At 40.3% G+C, this 20552-nt stretch overlaps 1 protein-coding gene across 1 annotated transcript; it reads left to right on the top strand.

Moving 5' to 3' along the window:
* The first annotated feature begins 3781 nt into the window (after positions 1–3781).
* Positions 3782–20119, top strand: LOC135491105 (putative helicase MOV-10). The gene is made up of 19 exons (XM_064776763.1): positions 3782–3804; positions 4867–5168; positions 5442–5654; positions 7016–7354; positions 7762–8024; positions 8894–9134; positions 9337–9474; positions 10241–10406; positions 11112–11266; positions 11451–11639; positions 12140–12287; positions 12513–12674; positions 13503–13606; positions 13748–13947; positions 14468–14883; positions 15214–15390; positions 16124–16218; positions 16659–16789; positions 17668–20119. Exons 1-19 carry the CDS (start codon positions 3802–3804, stop codon positions 17745–17747), a joined length of 3522 nt encoding a protein of 1173 aa, XP_064632833.1. The 5' UTR covers positions 3782–3801; the 3' UTR covers positions 17748–20119.
* The last annotated feature ends 433 nt before the right edge of the window (positions 20120–20552 follow it).

Raw genomic sequence — 20552 nt, 5'->3', positions numbered from 1 at the left:
TTGCCCTCAACCCGGTGTTTCGTCCATTTTAAAGGGCGGTATGTTGATCAATGAGTCTGTTATGACATCATGTGACATTTTGCATTGCTTCTGTTATTTTGAACTGATCATATGAATATTTTACTAATGCATGTCAGACCTTTTTATTGTAACTGTTGGAAAAGACCTTTAAGTGCCTTAAACTCTTGCAGGACGAGCCAGTCTAATGAAACCTGGCATGTCCTTTATGTTTTGTTATTTTCATAATCCCGTTCTGAAAGGGTTGACACCTGATTACTGTCTCAATCGTGTTCTGAAAGGGTTGATATATCATTACTGTCTCAATCGTGTTCTGAAAGGGTGACACCTGATTACTGTCTCAATCCTTATCTGAAAGGGTTGACACCTGATTACTGTCTGAATTGTGTTCTGAAAGGGTTGACACCGGCTCGACATCTGATCACTGTCTTGATCCTGTTCTGAAGAGTTTACATCTGATTACTCAGATTAGTGTTTTGAAATGTTGATGTTGTATATAGTATGTTTTTTGTGACATTTTATCCAAGATGAAAAGGGACCAATGCTATAATGGTTGTTATATATATTTACAACAATAAAATGCTTTAAAAATGTACAATAAAATGCTTTAAAAATGTATTTGTTAACTGTATCAACCCAGTATTTTCTTAACTGATGGAAATTTGGCTGAGTGTTTACCTATACCTATTGAGTTCTGCTTTTGACATTAGAAAGGGGAGGAGGTTATGTCTTGATTGTGACATAACGTTTTGAAATTGAGGGAGCGATATTGGTCCGTTTCCTGGTCACTTCAATGAACAAGGAGAAACTGCATTTTCTGACGTCACTTGCTTCAAAAGGGCGCAAGAGATCCTATGAGACTAAAACATAGTCAAGCCATGTATACTTCTTAGAAGCAACAGAGCTAGGCCCTCTTGGCAAGGTGCTCTGCGGCAGTGGGGGCTGGCGCAAGAACAAGGCCCTGGGCTCCCTGCTGTGCAGCACCGCCGATGTTGAACTCCACTGTGCACCCAGGCGCCCATGCATTCCACCCGTGCATGGAGCCGGCAAACCAAGATCCTGCTGAAGACAAGCCTCCGTCTAAACAAAGCTTACTGCGTATCCATCATGCTCTACAGCAGCTAGGCAGTAACAAGAGTCTGGCTCGACGCGTTATGCATGCCACCGCGGACACCTACGTTATATCACTGGTCACTGCTGGCCGAATAGGCGCTGTAAAAGCTGTGCAAGGAAGAATCCCTCTCTACAAAGGTCGCCAAAGAAAGAGGGTCACTGATAGGCCATGTCTTACGTATGGACCCGACACCCCTGCTCAGAGGGCACTGGACTTTGCCGTTACTGGTTCACCAGCAAACGAACCCAGACAATTTCGGCACTGCGCAAACCACTGAGCACAATATGTACTGACATAACACAGGCCAGACTTGGACCCCTCTGTACGGAGAAACAACTCCTTGCCAGCGGCAAAAGGGTCAGGTGGCCGAGGACAAACGCAAAGGAATGATTGTGGCTGCGGGATGACATTTGACCACCATGGCTGCAACACACAGTTTATTATTGTATCAAAGCGTAAATTAATAAAAAAAGAAAAGAACATGCATTGACCTTCTTTTATATTGATTAATTGATTTTTGTAGGCTATTAGAGAAATAGGCCTACAAATGCTACTGGTTATAAACCAATAAGTTATGCTTATATACTATTGAAAAGACAATAGTAGGCCAACTATATATACTTGGAATTTTTTTCTGGGACACCCTCTAGCATTCCCCACTCTTGACAAGCAAAACCAAGTTGCCTATAAAAATCAATTTGTCAATCAAACGAAAGAGGGTCGATGCATTATACGTCTCAAAACAGACGATAAAGCATTTTTTAGATGGTTTCCTGGACGGAAAAAAAGTAATTCTCTTCTAACAAAAGAGAGAAAGTATATGATAGAATCATGTATGCTGTATGATACGATCCCCCATTCTGTACATACGTCCATTCATCACGTACATGTGTGCCGGTAACTATAGGGGTAGGTTCTAGCGAGGGGACCAGTAAAACAAGGAAGTGTACAGGGTAGTGGGTAGTGGGTAGTGCATGGGTAGTGGGTAGTGCATGGATATTGGGTAGTGCATGGATAGTGACTAGTGCATGGATAGTGGGTAGTGCATGGATATTGGGTAGTGCATGGATAGTGGGTAGTGCATGGATAGTGGGTAGTGCATGGATAGTGGGTAGTGCATGGATAGTGGGTAGTGCATGGATAGTGGGTAGTGCATGGATAGTGGGAAGTGCATGGATAGTGGGTAGTGCATGGATATTGGGTAGTGCATGGATATTGGGTAGTGCATGGATAGTGGGTAGTGCATGGATAGTGGGTAGTGCATGGATATTAGGTAGTGCATGGATAGTGGGTAGTGCATGGATAGTGGGTAATGCATGGATAGTGGCTAGTGCATGGATAGTGGGTAGTGCATGGATATTAGGTAGTGCATGGATAGTGGGTAGTGCATGGATAGTGGCTGGTGCATGGATAGTGGGTAGTGCATGGATAGTGGGTAGTGCATGGATAGTGGGTATTTATGGATATTGGGTAGTGCATGGATATTAGGTATGCATGGATAGTGGGTAGTGCATGGATAGTGGGTAGTGCATGGATAGTGGGTAGTGTTTTATAAAATGAAAAAAACCATCTATAATACTCCCCGACTAGATCATAATGTGATGATAACAAAAAAATTGATTTATGGAATAATCAATAGACTTTTTTTAGGAAAACTTGATAAAAAAGGATATCTTTATTTATGTCAATAGCCTCGGGCCGGGATAAATCAGGTCAAGTTCCAGGCTCGGATTCATTGAATCCATACTCGTGTACACTAAACTGAATGTGCAGAGTTGCATAAAATGGAATGTATGTAGTATGGTAGTCCATATACATTGGAATATCACAGTCTACAGTTCTCAGTATTGAATTTAAACACATTGATATTGAATCTTGACTTTATTCAGGTAATCAATTTAAAACTTTAAAAATACCAGTTTAGATTTGTGAGAGGGGAACATAGCCTGGTCAGTTCAAATAGGTGAGGATTCATTGAATCTGTTTAGGTTTCAATGAAAGTGGATCATTCAGGGGAAAAGTGGTGAGTATTTGTTGGATTTTTTAATCAAAGTGTTAACCAAAAGTGCTGAAATCTGCATTCCTGGCGGCTCGTCAAAAATGAACCAATCAAAAGGCTCTATTATTTAGGGTTAGTTTTGGTCAATTTTTTTCTTCAGAAATTCGTGATTGAGCATGATTGTCATAATATAGAGCCAGGTCACCCAGTTCCGGACAACAATAATCTACAGTCATACACCTGACACCTGTTGATATTCTGAGCTGTCTCTTCAGAACAGAGTCTTTTGTCCTTTTATCAGTTAAGGAATTACAAGTGATCACTTGAAAGGCGACGAGTTGACATTAGTTTGTTGGTAAGTTTATCTACGTTGCTTTTATTCTCATTGTCCTTTTTGGCTCACCGCAGGGGAGTCTATACAATACCCCTTTGTCCATTGTCCGTCCGTCGTCGTCGACATTGTCTGTTTCCTGTTTCAAAAACAGTGCCACGTTTCTTAACCGCTAATGCACTATGAAACTTTGTACACATGACTCCCTATGTCTTGTTAGCTCTGACACCAAATTGTGATCCGATCTGATTCTCGACTTGGCCACCAGGAGGCCAAAACTAAAAAAGGTAAAAAGTGCAATATCTTGCTTATTAGTGACTTGTTTTCGATGATTTTATTATGGTAGGTACTCCAAGCAAGGGTACATCACATGTCGTACCAACTTTGGCAGTTTGCATGGTATGTGAATGGTTATGCGTTGGAACAATTGCCACAATAGATAGCCTCAGCAATGCCTCTTTTATGGGGCGGTGGGTTTGGCCTGTCCAGTGTTATTTCAGTCCCTGGTTAATCTAAATGGTTAATCTATATATTTCCCCTATTGGAAAAAGGTCTACTTTATGTCTGGGGGGGGGGGGGGGAGGAACAATTGCAACAATAGATAGCTTCAAGTGCGTTCTGTGTGCCTGTGTTATATCTGTTTCTGTTTATCTATATGTCCAGATGTTGTCCAATTGGTCCCCTTATGAAAGAGGGTGCTTTATGTCTCGGGGGGGGGGGGGGGTTCTATGTGTTGGGCATTATGTTCCCCCATAAAAAAACCAAATGACGAAAGCAGTCGAGCACGTGGTCCATTGGCAATTTTATTTTACCTGTCGCAAATCAAAGGTCAAAAGTGGTGTATGCCCCCAAACCATTTCTAAGTGACGGCATTGCTGCATGTATGTGGAAGACTTGCTAATCCTGTCTTATTTTCCGTCGGATCAGAATATTGTAAATATAAAAATGTCAAATTAAATGGAAGTTCTTGTATACGTCACTTCAGAACTTCGGTCCTTGATATGAGGATGGTACAGTTTGCACATAACTGACATGACCTCAATCGCTATCTCCTTCAAAGAAGACACTGCACTGCGTACTTGATTACGCTTGATTTGCAGTTGAGTGCAACGCAGTGTTTTCTTTGAAGGAGAGAAGTGTAAGAGGTCATGTCATCCCTGCCCAAACCGTACCATCGCCATATGACATATGCTGTCCTTATCAGAGAGAGGTCCTGATTACAGAGGTCAAATTGAATGGAAGCAACCACTTTGGGACCAAAACTAGTGTCCTTAGTGGAGAGGTGTCCGCTAAGGAAGGTTCCACTGTATTAGGAATTTGTTAACCGACAAAACTTCAGATTTCTGTGTTATATGAATATCCATACCCATTAATTTCATCTCATTTCACAATTCTATCTTTTAGGTCATCAATATTAGTGACAAGAAATATACTGGACTGACTTCTACCATCAGTTGTCTGACTGCAGGTATCGTCATGTCAAAGCGAAAACATGTCGTTTCTACCATGATTTTGGCACCTCTAACTGAAGTGAAGAAAGCTCCGCTGAAGGATCTGCCGCCTTATATCGGACCTTACAATGATCGATACATATGTAAGATATGTGACGCAGTGCTGCATTCGGAAAAGATGCTGGTGGAACACATTTTTGGTAGGAAACACTTAGCCTGTTTGAAGAAAGTTGAAGAGGACCGAGAGAACCAGGAGTAAGTTGAGAGGGGCTGTGTTTTGACTTGTTTTAACTGAGTGAGCTATTGTGACTACGTACTATGGTTACATGCATCCTAATTCTCATGTGTTTGCGTCACCGCTATCGGGATCCAGAGATAGCAATCTCGAAACATTGCGGGCCAAGATGGGCTACATGTATCAACCTGAAACTTTGTACATAATTAATGTTTTGATCATTTCCTGTATGTACCCACCCTAGGTCAGATATTCTTATAGGCCTTTGTCACACGATGTCTTTATTTTCACAGATGTTCCGTGATAACAGGCAGATTGCCATACTTGGTACCAGGTACACCCCAGAAGAACTTGCCACGCCACATCATTCCTTTCAAAGGGCAATATAAATGCATGATATGTGAGCTCGGGGGGCCACTGAGTTCCATGATAGATGTGAAGGATCATGCAGGTGGCAGACGTCATTCTTCATCTTTGAGGGCAGTGGATGAGTCAAGGAAACACAAGTAAGACGTAGTGTCAGATAGTAGTTTTAGACGTGACAATCAAGGTGGGATATCAGAGGCTGTCAATAAACGCTTTTTAGAAAGATTGTAGTTGGCAACAAACGCAATGCCCTCATAACGTTTGGTTTTACAAGAAGACATGTGAATGTCATGTGGTTCCCGTGAGATTCAATAGCAACAAGACAAGGTTAGGCCGAACCTTGTTACCTTGACATATTTGCGTTTATCAAATATGATCAGATTCACGATGACCTTGAGCACTGACCTCGTTAATTGAATGACCTTGCAGTACAAACAAGCATGATGTTTGGTATCCAGATGGGTAATAAAAGCATAATTCCCCTGAGATTATCCATCTTGTGTGTCACAGTATACATCGAACATGTCTTAAAATTCAGAGGAAAAATGGATATTTGGGCCAGAATACAGAGGTCCTGTTCATGAAAAGACCAAGGTAAAATTCTCCTCTGTAGAAAGGTCAAGAACATGTTCTTCTATGCACTTGCCATGTATGCAAAACTGTTGTTCTCCTAAGTAAACCAGTTGGCTGCACTCTTACATTATTGCGATGCTCGTACTTGATATATGCAGTGCAGTGTGGTACTTTGTGTGTATACTGCAATTTCACGGTCCGTTGTGACCTGGAGAGATAGTGCGCTGCATATGATAAGGTTGCTTTAAGTCTTCACCTGTTGCAGCGGCATATTGATTGATATTTATCACATGGCACTGCAATAACCATTTCTGCTAACAAGCAAATTTTGTCACATGCAATAAATTATGCCTGTCTGCATGCTTTACGAATGCTCGTAATGAAAATGCAGTTGCTATCCTTTTGTTGTCAGCAAACTAAAAATTGAAGAACCGCCCCGATCCTGTCAAATTATTGATGAAAATATGTCGAAGGCCTACACCGTTATTTGAAGTTTGAATTTGAAAGTTTCCAATTTCGTTCATACATAAGGTAGAATGGGGTAATGTAGCCCCGGTTTATTTGTAGCCCCTGCATTGTTTGATGCATGGAGATATCAATCAATATCATAGGCAGGGGCTACAATTAAACCGGGGTCACAATTACCCCATTCTACCCTACTGAATATAAATTGCACCATGCTGTTGTGCATGTTGACAGATATAAAAAATACTCCACATACCAAGTTTTGGCAAAGTGGCATGCACGATAACTGCACTAACACATTGTGTGCTGCATATCTATTTTCCTGACTGACACGGTTAAATATTAATGGGGTACTCCTTTAATGCATATTATAGTGTATGCTGTCCCAGACTTTTTCAACGGCAAAATAACTTACATGTTTATGCTGAGCTCTGTCATGACAGCAGTTCTTTCATTTTTTCAGGTCAACTGGGTATGCTGGACCTGTAAAGCTAGCAGTTGACCAAAACATTGCCTACAATAAGCCACGAGAGGTCCAGGCCATAGCAGTTACTAACAGTGGTGAAGAACACAATGTTACGGTAACGTCACGCACATTTAAAAAGTCTGGTGAAGAAGATGCCACTGTTGGGAAACACCCACCTCCAAAGTCAAAGTTACCATCGAGAATCAAACCTTTCGGAACTAAATACAAATGCAATGCTTGTAACTTGGTGCTGGATTCTCTTCGGATGGTTGAACAACACGCGGAGGGGAAGCGACATTTCAGGTCCATGATCATAAGTAGACTGAGGAATAACAGGTAGCTATTTTCACATGAGATGCATTCTCTGAATAAACTCATTGTCCGAGGTTACATCACTAGTTTATTGAGAGCTATTGCATAGCAATACATAGCAGACCTGTATTAGACTGTGTATTTGCTGGGATTCTGCTCATAGAAGTGTCGATTTTGGGATAGCATGCATCCGTGTTGAGTTGAATTGGTTAGCATAAGGACATTAAAACGACGTATTGTATATTCAAATGCTTTTGAAGGTGATTTCGGCCATGAGAAAGTGATATGAATTTTTATGCAGTAGCTGGTCTCTTGGGACCTCACACACCACTAAATGTACTTCCTGTGATTTCCTGTGATTTCCAGCGATTTCCAGGGGGTGAGTCCTGGCTTTAAGGATCAGTAACAGGTCCTCTTTGATTCATTTTCAGGTCTTGGTTGATAAAAGACAAGCATGGTGTTGAAGTCAGGTGTGCCTCAGAGGAGCAGCAGAAAAAGAAAGGGGTCACTGAACTGACCTTAAACATCCAGGACATGGAGGTCATAGAAAGTCTTAATGAGCAAGTCACCATTGTAAACAAAGGAAAGAATGTGGTGTATCTTCACAACGTGGCATACCTAAGAGACAGGCCGTTTTATAAACTAAAGAAACCCGAAGGCCTTGTTTCTCAATGTCCTCTGGAGGTGGCGCCAGGTTTGTACTGTGAGAATTGCCAATAGGGGCCTCTCCAATCGCACATTATTTCCTACTTGTATTCACCCTCGTACAAGGAATATATCTAGTGCTGAATCAAACAAGATCTTGTGCCATTACTGTGTATAAGTCACCTGAAGGTGGCCAATTTAACCCCCTGCTCCTGCCTATAGTCCCCCTTTAAGAAACTTTAAAGTGACATCAATATTTTATGCTGGATTCATGCTTCAGAAGCAGAACAGAAAACTTATGGGCTCTTTAAAATCGTCTCAAGACATTGATATCCTAGACTCTTCAAATTTGATATGTAGACACCTATTGGGCATCTTTACATATTAACAAAAACTCAGGTCAATGTGACCTACTTTTCAGATGTAAGTAGGTCAGGTCATAAAACTCAATGTCAGTTATCAAGAAACCTCCACTTTGTGATCCTCAAAGGTGCATCATTGATTGATATGATCAAGATTGACAAAGTGCTTATAACATTTTGACCTTGGCCTAGTTTTCAAGGTCAGATTGGTCAAACTCTAAAATTTCACTGAAGTTGGTATGTTTCACTACTATTTGTCAAATATTCTACAAATTTTATATGTAGATACCTATTGGGTATCCAATTTAGGTCAATTGTGACCTAATTTTGACCTAGTTATCAAGTTCACAGAGGTCAAACCCTAAAAGTGTCATTGATAGTGCCGCATTTTGTAATATTTAAAAGTCAATTTAACCTCCATATATCATTTCATCTACCACTCAGTGATTCCCAGATGAGCACAATATCCCAAGGACACTTCATTCTCAAAATGGCAAAAAGGGATGTATCCCTTTGTGATGAATCTCTTCATGAACATATAGTATTTGCCTTTCAGGTCAGGTAGTAAGCCTTAATGTGATAGTTGCAGCCAAAAAAATTGGACGCTACCACACAATACTAATACTGCGTTTAAAAAGAAGGGCCGTCCGTGAAGACATATTTATCATCAGGGAAATCCAAACAAGAGTTGTGAATACATTGGTTTTGGATAGTGACCCTACGGCACCTTATATACCTCCGCCTCGGATCAGCGTTTTGCCACAAATGGAGGTTATCGATGGTGAGAGGCCTAAAACGTAAGTTAGACTGTTGTAGACTATCAGATGAGCCGTTCAGCTTTTTCCTGTAGCAGCACTTCAGGCATCAATGTTTGAAAACCTCATTTTTAGCTCCCTTATACCAGTAATCTTGTCTGAATTTTTGAACTGAAAAAAGTTAAATTGAATAAATAAAACATGACCTATACTAGCTATATACAATGTGTACCATGCTTTTCAGTCATAGGAGTGAGCAATTAGAGAGAGAGCTAGAATTGAAGAAGTACTTTGTTCCCAAATTTACACGAGCAGCTGTGAATAGTGGGATGCCAATGTCACACAAGGACGGAAGCATTGATGCAGAACTTAATCGTATAAGGTAACTTACAACACTCGTGCTGACACTCTCCATCATATCAACCCGGATATGGTCTTTTTCTTTTACTCGGCCTGTCGCTGGTGTCGCTGACACGTTTCTCCCGAACCATGCTGTGGAATGAGGCTCAAACTGAATACCCACCTTTTTCGGCCAATTTCAAAATTACATGTAGCTACGGTTAACTGCATGATCCTGTTCCATTTCCATGAATATTTGGTGATTTTTTTTGCTTTTTAAAATTCTGAAGCGGTGACTATCATTGCTGATTGAAAAAGTGGTTGCGCGATATTATATTGCCACGTCATGAGAAGATTGTGCGCTATATTGCCACTTTTTAATTGGAATTATCAAACATCATGGCGTAAATAGCGCATTTGTGGCACAGATTAGGGGGAATCGTTGTGCATCATCAGATTTGTAGGACGGACCTAGTGCCTGTGATTGGACGAGAGTGAGTTCTTGGAATGCCCATTGGGTGTATGCTTTCCAACTGTTTTGTGCATGCGTTGACTTTGTTATCTATGTTTGGAGATTCCTGATATTGCCACCAGGGGGCTAAAACTGAAAACACAAAAAGTGCTTTATTTCCCTACTTGGGGCTCGATCATTACCAAAGCTAGGGTGTTTGTGCACAGAGGATATTCTTTAATTGATGTCTGCAGTGATATGTACTTGGCTAGGTGTGCATGCAGTAAACTCTACAATGTAGATGTACCTTATCAAGGTGCGTTTTCATTTCCTTCCCAAAAATGATATTGTATTTTAGGATGTTGATGGATGATGAGAAGCCTTCAAGTAAACGGATTAAGGAATACCATTCCCGCATGTCTGCCCTGCTTCATCTTGAAGAGCTCCAGATGGAGGTGGATATCAGGGTATATGATTTGAAGAATGTTCAAATGACAAGGGACGGCAAGCTTCTTGAACTACAGGTAAGATTACCACTAAAAGTGTCTAAATAATAGCCACAACACAGAATTATGAAAATCCCAATTCAGAAAAATCCTAGATCTCGTATCACTAATTGATATTTGCAATTGAAAAAGACTTTTCCTTCAGTGAAGGAGGGTGGAAGAACTAGTTGATTTTTTTTAGAAGTAATGACCTTCTGCCATATACTCTTATTCAAATTTAGCAAAAATAGAGTCGTGAAAATCCCAGTTCCTGAAAATACTCGATCTGGGGATGCTAGATTGTTCGGCCATTTGGATAGATCTTTGATCCTTCAGTGAATTTCTTGTCCAATGTTTTAAAAAGTATTAAGTTTGGGGCTGCACTTGGACAGACGCCAGAGGAAATACCTACAATATCAGAAAGAGTTGCCCTCCCTGAGGAATTTTTTTTTTATTGTAAAACTCACAAGAATATTTTGTACACAAAAAATTTCGACAACAATTTCTTTTTCTTTACAATATTTTCTTTTTCTGAAGTGCAGTGTGCAAAGTGCAGAAGTGCAAAGGTGCGAAAAAAAGCTTGTTCTTCCTCTAGATATTCTCTAAATCATTGCCCATTTTTCTACAAATCCCTGAGGAATTTTGGTGTCTTGAATATCTATAACAGAGATAAGCAGACGTTAAACAAAATTAGGGAAATATTGCTTTGGGTACAGTTGTGAGGTTGAACTTCTTTTTCTTCAGGTTCCTGGCCTAGCTGAAAATCGGCCGTCAGTTTTGCGGGGAGACCACATCTTTGTTGAGATCATACAATCTAGCGGAAAGCCAGAGGATATAGAGTACAAAGGATATGTACATCAAGTTAAATTGGACAGTGTTTTGCTAGGATTCAGTAACAAGTACGTAGACATAATCTGCAAGGCCCGGTTTTAATTAGAAAGCGTGTGAGCTTTTAACATCATTTCCTTTTCCTGATGACAAATAATTTGAACGCTTGACCAAACTGAATGCTAAAGAAGAAGAAGAAAGTTCTAGTATAGTTCCTGTACAACTTTGTTATCAAAGTCTAACTTTTATTTCTAGGTTGTTAGCCAAATTCATTGTCGGGATGAAATTCAACGTACGCTTTACCTTCAACCGGCTACCGCTGATGTTGCAGCATCGGGCAACAGAACTAGCAGGAGAACATTTTATGGAAAAGTTGTTATTTCCTCAGCCAGACACCATCTGCACCTGGCGTAACAGCGTAGCCCCAAAAGAGGCTATAAAAAAGTTTGTAAAGAAACTATTCCCAGGATCTTATGTGCATGCAACCCTTTCGCACACGAATTATCATATTAAAATTGCTGTTCATTTACGATCTTGACCCCCCCCCCACAGGTGGGGTATTGACTACTTGCAGCTTCTGACAGGCTTAATCAGACAGAACACAGCTTAGTATTCATACTTCAAGGTTAAAAATCAGCTGCAGTTCTACCCTGGGCTAAATTATTGGGGTAACATCTATACTGTCTGACCTCCCACAGGTGAATACGCACCTGGGGAGTCTAAATTCAATAAAAAAAACCACTGCAGAAATAACATAGGGAATCCCCCTTATGCACGGAAGACATCTAGGATTTTCTCCAGGCAACATATCCTGTTCATACTAGAAAATAATATTGGAGTGAGAAAACTTGAGTTTCTTCCTGGGGACAAAGCTGGTTGCTGTTATACACATGGCTTTTTCCTCTAATTGGCTGAAAATACATTTGGAACATATTTCATTTCAGGTTCTTTGACAGGAGCATTGAAGCAAATACTGAGCAAGCGACTGCTGTGCGACACATTGTGGCAGGTTCATCGCGCCCAGCACCGTATCTGATCTTCGGTCCCCCGGGAACGGGCAAGACAGTAACTGTGGTTGAGTCGATCAAACAGGTGAGGAATAATGGGCAAGCAACCGCTGAGCATCACATTGCGGCTTGTTCACTTGTTATGCCATTTTTTGTCAATCCTGCCTGTTACCTCAATTCAATCTGAAAATAACTCCGATCAAATTAGGCCTCGTTTCAATAAGTATTCATCGAATTTTCTCCCCTGAGCCAACAAGGAACTTATCCCTTACCCTTCCAGAAAACTTAAAGATATTTTTATTTCATCTAGGTCCTAGAGTGCATTCCTGGAGCTCATGTTCTTGCCTGTGCACCTTCTAACAGTGCCGCTGACTTGATCACGCAAAGAGTTGCCAAACATGTCCAAAAGAGTAAAATATTTCGGATATATGCAGCCTCCAGGAACTGGTCAGATGTTCCAGAGGATATAAGAGTGAGTACATTACCTTTGTGATATTACTCCCAGTTCCAAGTTCCCAGTTTGTTGTATTTTGTCAATTACCTGCGAATAGGGAAGTGGAAATAGGCACCGTACAGCTTCCATTTCCCAATAAGATTTTTCTGTTCACCGTAGGGGAGTCTTAATACCACAGTGTCCGTCGTCCGTTGTCATCCATCGTCTGTTGTTGTCCTCTGTATCCTGTTTTAAAAACAGTGGCACATTTCTTAACCGCTAAGGCTATGAAACCCTAGGTCAGGTGACCTCTTATGCTGAATTTCGGTCTGCTCTGATTCTCAACTTGGCCAGTAGGGGGCCAAAATTGAAAACCTAAAAAGAGAGAGATCTCGCTTATATGTGACTCGTTTTCGATAAAATTTTTCTGGTAGGTACTCCTAGCAAGATTATGTCACATAACATACACATTTTTGATTTTACCTACTTTCCAAGGACACAGAGTGTAAACGGCGTAAATTGGCTGTTTGAGTGTAACTATGGCACCTTAAGCTATGTACTTGAAACTTGGTACACATGACCGCCTATGTCGGATAACCTCTGATGCTGGACTTTGGTCTGATCTGATTTTCAATTTGGCCACTAAAACTTCCTTGTCTTCAATCCCTTATATTCCGTTATACAGTTTTAATCCCTTGTTAGTCAAACCCCTATTCAGATTCAGACTCCCTGTGCAACTCTCAATTCATTTAGCCCCTTCAGACTTCGGCTCCCAGTTGTTGTTGTTGTTGGTTCAAGAAATAACGACTGAGCCTGCTGAGCTAAAAATTTAGTAGAGTAACATTACAACTAATGTTTGTTTTTCAGGACATATCGAATTATGATAAGAATGAGGGCGATTATTTTTACCCATCAAAAGAAGACATATGCAAGAAGAGAGTTGTTGTGGTAACCATGGTAACTGCTGGAAGGTCCGTATACAAATCACTATTTTCCAAACAATGTTAGCAGTGTCTTGTACAAATTATGTGTTAAAATGAATAAGACAGGACAGAGTCAGGTTGCCGGAATATTTCTCATGCAAAAATCTGTTTTATGCGTCGATCTTTCAGACTAGTCTCTGCCAATTTCCCGCCGAACCATTTCACGCATGTCTTCATTGATGAAGCGGGTCATGCGTTTGAGTCGGAGGCTATGATAGCGGTTGCTGGCATCCTGGACAGCATAGATGGCGGACAGCTTGTGTTGGCGGGTGATCCCAAACAACTTGGACCTATCGTTCGATCACCTCACGCGAAAGAATTTGAATTAGGTTCGTAAAAACGCTCTGGCTCTTTGCACCGTGATGGTGCAAATAAGTAGCAAATCAGGTGGTATTAAGTCATCAGGCCTGCTATTGAGAAATCACTGAATTATAAAAATATATATGAATTTTGGGCCAATAAGCCACAGTGACAGAATAACCATATCTAGACAGTCGAGTCTCTTAAAATATATATTTTTTAAAACAGTTAAAGAAACCTTTGGTATTTGTTTGTGAAGTCCTTCCAAGGGAAAATGGCTGATGTGTTGTCTTAAAAATAAAGATTTTCTCTAAAAATTTAATTAAAAGCTTGCTTTTTTCTCCAAACACATTTACATTATATCTCAGTACCACAAAAGATACAAAGATGGATGTGTATACTTTAAATCAATCTTGGTCTTATGGGTCACAACATTGACCCAGAAATCTGTGTTTTTATACACATTTATAACAGGTTTACAATGAAAAATCGATCTAAAAAAACACCCCTCAGTTGGAAACCCTGATTGATTTCTTTTTCCTTCGTCAGATATCTCCCTCCTTGAAAGGCTGATGAAAACTGAACCATTCCAGCGAAGTCCTTTTGAACTTGATAACAGCCACTACAATGCCCGTGTACTTACGAAGTTGCTCGATAATTATCGGTCACATCCAGTGATCATCGATACCTCGAACAAGCTCTTCTACGATGGTGAACTGCGGGTCTGCGCTGATGAAATGGCACGTGAGGCATTTTGTCGATGGGAGGAGCTACCGAAAAAGAATTTCCCGATTATATTTCATGGTGTTGTCGGTAAAGAAGTGCGGGAAGGCCATAGCCCGTCGTGGTTCAATCCGGAGGAGGTTGCCCATGTGTACAAATATGTCGAGAAGCTGATGACAGCAAGAGGTACCCAGAAGTTGCAGCAGACAGACGTTGGCATTATTGCGCCATACCGACAACAGGTTTGTTTGAAACCAGGGTTCGGTCTTTCATGCATGTAGAACTTGGTGTTAATTGGCATTACGAGGAATGAGCTTTAAAGGAGATTATGCCGATTACGGCCGGGTCATAATCGATTTACATTTTCTTATGATATTGAGTCGAGGGTATGTGAGTTGTACTCTTGCGACACAAGGCCTGTTAGAATTAAGTACAAAGTGATTTTGTCAGTCTTTCGTTGTGATGCAAAGAACCACTGCAATCTAAACAAGGCTTTTAAAACACATTTTCCATTGCAAACATTAATATCCTGTGACCATGACCATATATAATCTGCTTTCACCCTTATTCAGGTGGTCAAAATAAAGCAGGTACTGCGGAAGAAGAACTATAATAAGATCAAGGTCGGGTCAGTGGAAGAATTCCAGGGCCAGGAGAGGAAGGTCATCATCATATCAACTGTAAGAAGCAGTCCAGAGTACCTGGAAAAAGACGATGAGTTCAAACTTGGATTCCTTGCTAATGCAAAGGTTAGTAGACTTGAGAACTAAGGTCAAATTTGAGAGACATTGATAGGGAGCAGGGTTCCGGCACAATTTTTTCATGTGTTAATTTTTTTCATCGCTTAAATCTGCTTCTTAGTATCTTAAAATGCCACTAGACTTTAAAACATAAATTTCGAAAACTTAATTTATCCGGATGATGGGGGGTATAACTCCCATGCCGCAAATAATGGGGGTGCATTGGTCCCCGTCCCCCTCTGTATAAAACTCTGAGAAGGTGGGTACCCACCTTCTTGAAGTAAAGGTGGGTATTTTTTATCTCCCTAACTCAATTCCATAATTGTCTGCTCAGCGTCGAATTCTTATGGAAGGCTGATGATATGCAATATATCTCACTTTCATTTTTCTGTTGTAAAACGGTGACACTTTCTCCTTGCTCACACCAAATATGTTGGGGATGGTCACCTGAATGACCCATTTGACTTTAGAGTCCAAAGATCAAAGATCTAGGTCACTATGGAGCGAATTTTGTTGACCTCACTTCACTTCTACTTTCACTGACTTTCACTTCTGCCCACTTTTCAATGCGACGCCCTTTCTTGCTCACCTTTTGCCCACAGAGGCGTGCGTTAGTGCACAATAGTGTCTGTGCTTGTTTATTGATGATATGTTGGTGTAAAAACAGCGTTTACTTACAGAAATGCAAGTGTGAACTTCATCAGGAATTGTTTTTACATAATCTTCATTGTCGTTGTTTCAGAAATTCAATGTGGCAACAACACGTGCCAAAGCCCTCATGATAGTTATTGGAAACCCAAATCTTCTACAGCGCGACCCTGCAGACTGTTGGAACAAGTAAGATATTTCTTTTCTTAATCGTTCAGCTTGGACGAAATTTCTGTATTCTCCAAGGTTTTTCTTCCAAAAATTGTCTGGCCACAGAGCTCACAGCCTAGTATACACTTTTAGTTGTTTCAGATCAATTGTGAAATAACTACTGGTGTCAATAAGAAATTTTGCCGCACGTTAAACTTAGGCTTTTCCAACCTAGTTGTGAGTTTTACACAATTTCCGGAAACTGTGCACTTGGGGCACCTTTCTGACCCCCCAGGTCAGAGGGTGGTGCCCCAACCGTGCCCCCTTAACGTAAGGACGTTCCTTGAAACTGACCAGAAAGTTTGGTGAATTCAACCTTAGGCAGCAGAGCAACGATGCGCTCCCTTTCTCTGGCTCCAGGCTCCGCCCCCAAGATTGATCTGCGATATGTTTAGCATGAGCTCCTCTCTTTTTCACAGGTTTCTTGATTTCTGTCTTGACAACGACTGCTACGTAGGCATCAAGTTTGTGCCCCTGGAGAAGGATCAAGAACAAGTTGGCAAGCGGGCGACAGAATTAAATTTTGGGGATTTCATGAAGAATTTACCAGGTGAGACAATGAGAAAATCACACGAGTCACGGGGTGATCCGAGTCACCAGATGGCAATGAGCTGATTCTCTCTGGCCTGAAAGCTGGAGACCGCAGATCGAGAGCTTTCAGGCCATTTGGTGAAGTGCCAGCGCAGAAGTGAGTGCGCCCAATCAGAGCGTCGCTTACGTCTAGGAATTTCAAAAACGCGGTAGCAACAATATCCATTACAACTTGCGTTATTACTGGTTGTTTGATCATGCCGATGAATGCAGACCACTGTCTCCTTTGAAGGGCGCATGCTTTGACCTCGATTCTAAGATTTCTGAGTGTGATTTCCATTCATACAAATCATTAGAAGTACGGTACTAGAACCGAGGTTGATAGTTAAATCTCGGTGCTGACTTAAAGAGATCCAGTCGTGGCACGAGTCTTTATTTAGACTAGCTGAACGTGGTAGAAATAACTAAATTGGTGATTACTTCTCATGCAGCTCATTGGCTGCATTATCAACTACCTGAGGAACTCAAAAATGTTAACATTTTTCAATGGAAGCTTATTCCCGCCTTAGGTCATAACCGGGCCGTTCAAAACTCCCCATTTTTAAAAGCGTTTGCTATACAGGTCTCTTTAAGAGGTGATGTTATGTCTGCACTTCACCAATGAGGGTGAATGTCTCTTGAGGTTTGTGTGCAGGGCCGGAGAAGTGAACTTTAACCCCTGATTTCCTCGGGATGTAGAATGAGGTACTGTATATGAGACACGCAAATCAAGTCATAACCTCTAAATCAATGTGTGTTGCCCATGGGTACCGTCAAAGCTGAGATTCAAGTTTGAGAAACTTTACTGCATGTGAAAATCAAACATGAAAGATTGTCCTTTTGATTGATTGGTTTCAGACGAAAAACCTGACCCAATGGCTGCCTCGATTGTACAGACTGAGCTCCATCCGAGCTGGAGAGGGGAGGACCAGACATAGAAAATTGATGAGGAAATCGGCCTACATCAGCCTACATCACTGGGGGCACCCATCTATCTCTGACAAGGCTATTATTGAAAAGTTTTAAAATGGATGTTAGCTTAGGAAATCGACCAGTATATTTCGAACTTGTTACAGCATACTTCAAGGGACCATGAGAGTTGGTAGGCCTACCAGTCTCTCTTCTGGTGTCTGCTTGCTTGAAGTTTATCAGTCTCTTCTCTGCTCCCTATACCCATGTACGTATCATTTATTCATCTATTAAAATTTTATGACGGAAACTTCTGAGGAACGGTTAATTATTTTGTACAGAGGAATTTTGTAGTGGTGATGGAGTCTTATGGGTTTTGCCTCAAACAAAAACCGCTATGATGTAACCACCCAGGCACCACTTAGTGAATAGCGGTCAAGCCTGATCTTTTGTATTAACTGCTGTAGATAGTAAATTTGTTGAAGAAGTGAGTATGCTAAAAAAAATATATAGCCGTTTAACCCTTATTCTATGAAACATCTGATTGCGCCCAGCTGTATTAGATCATTATATCCCTGAAGCAGTCCTGAAATTTTCAGGCAAAGCATTTTGAAAGATTTTGTACTGCACCACATGATTTGTGGACAACTTAGGATTAATGAGCATAATCTACTCAAGGTAGATGTAGGCGAGATTAGGCAGCTGTATGAGGTCCAAACTAATGACACTGTGAAAATACTTAATCATGAGGGACAGAAGAGGCTAAAGTATATTTTTGAGTGAAAATGAAATGATAGCTGTGATTACCTGGCTGGCCTGTTCATAATCGAAATATAGTGTAATCTTTGTATCCTATTGTAATCTTTGTACCCACTACGAAAATACTTAAAGAGATTTTAACGGTGAGGGACAGAAGAGGCTAAAGTATATTTTTGAGCGAAAATGAAATGATAGCTGTGATTACCTGGCCGGCCTGTTCATAATCGAAATATAGTGTAATCTTTGTACCCTATGGTACTTTTCACATGGCACCAACATGTATATATGCAGGCGTAGAAAGATTACAAAGATTACAATAGGGTACAAAGATTACACTATATTTCGATTATGAACAGGCCAGCCAGGTAATCACAGCTATCATTTCATTTTCACTCAAAAATATACTGTATATCCTCTTCTGTCCCTCATAATTAAGTATTTTCGCAGTGTCATTAGTTTGGACCTCATACAGCTGCCTAATCTCGCCTATCTGAAATGATAGCTGTGATTACCTGGCTGGCCTGTTCATAATCAAAATATAGTGTAATCTTTGTAACCTATTGTAATCTTTGTACCCACTGCGAAAATACTTAAAGAGATTTTAATGATGTGGGACAGAAGAGTATACAGTATATTTTTGAGCGAAAATGAAATGATAGATGTGATTACCTGGCTGGCCTGTTTGTAATCGAACTATAGTGTAATCTTTGTACCCTATGGTACTTTTCACATGGCACCAACATGTATATACGCATGATTCACGAAACTGCACCCGTTGTTCAATTGAACTCTATGTGTTCTAATAAATAAATAATGTTAAATCAGTCTGTTTGTAGCATACCTATTATGCATTGGTGCTGCACTTTGATCTTAAGACAATGGTTGGTGTGCATAAAAAAGAAGTAAATACTGCTAGTAGAAGCAAATGTATTTACTAGTAGTTACTAGTAAAAGTATAAGTAAAAGCAAGTATGCATTCAGAGATGATGTGTACAAAACCAGTAAACATGGTAAATACTTTGGACTTGAAATCTGTGGCCTCATTTCATTCCCCGAAATAGCAGTTACATGCAAATGCCGTTTTCTTCGTGAAATCAGAATTTGATTGGACGGGATGTTGGTACTTGGACATGATACTTCTTTCTCTTCTTTGAATCATTCATTAATGATTTAAAGGAATATTATGTGTGTTGTGCTTTGCTTCCAAGGTTGGTCTGGAGCTACCTTGGGATTTTAAAGCATTTACTACAAAATATGTAGTTTTTGCTTCATTTTAAAGTAAATACTAGACTAGTAAATACTTGGTGATCTGCCAAAAGTAAATATTTTTAAGTAAATGGTTTACTTTAACTTTTTGCATACTGATGGCAGTAAATACTTCAGATTTCAAGTAAAAACTATTTACCTGTTGTTATGCATTAACCCAATGTACCTCAAAGGGCTACATTGGTCAAATCAGAAAGTATTCTTGATATAAAAATCTCTAACAGCTAAAGGGTTAATTAACTTAACGCAAAAATTATGCAACGTCCTACGTGCAAGGTTGTCTGTAGGTTGCATAACTTGCATATACGAATATAGGGATGTCAATTGTGATTCAGAGTTTTTTGGTGTGTATATTTACTGCAATAAAATGCTTCTTGCAAATATTATAAAAGCTCTTTTATGATCTTTCTCCATGATTATCCATGGGCGGAACCCCATTTTCGAGATTTGAAGATCATTCCATGATATGCCTGGATCCATATGTGTCACATCCTAAGAATTCGTCTTTAGATCCAAAGAATTATCTTCTGAATATTGGGCCTTATGAATAAAGAAGTAAATACTTTTACTTCAATTTTGTACAGAAAGGCCTAGTGTAAATGTACATGGAGTTTTGGACAAAAACATTTGCTAGTCTATTCATATCACCCATTGTCTCTTAACAATAGAAGATGTAGATGCGGTGTAAAAAACTGCTGATGATCACGATAATCACGGTGCCCAATCGAACAAATATGTCGGTTACGGGCCTCAAAACACGGATCGGAAACTTTTGAGAGTGTAATGCCCTCCTCACACTCCTCACACCC

This window comes from Lineus longissimus, chromosome 7 (assembly GCF_910592395.1).
Source record: "Lineus longissimus chromosome 7, tnLinLong1.2, whole genome shotgun sequence".
In the NCBI taxonomy this organism is placed as follows: Eukaryota; Metazoa; Nemertea; class Pilidiophora; order Heteronemertea; family Lineidae; genus Lineus; species Lineus longissimus.
The sequence above is the reverse complement of the archived record's forward strand: the minus strand, read 5'-3'. Positions and strand labels throughout refer to the sequence as shown.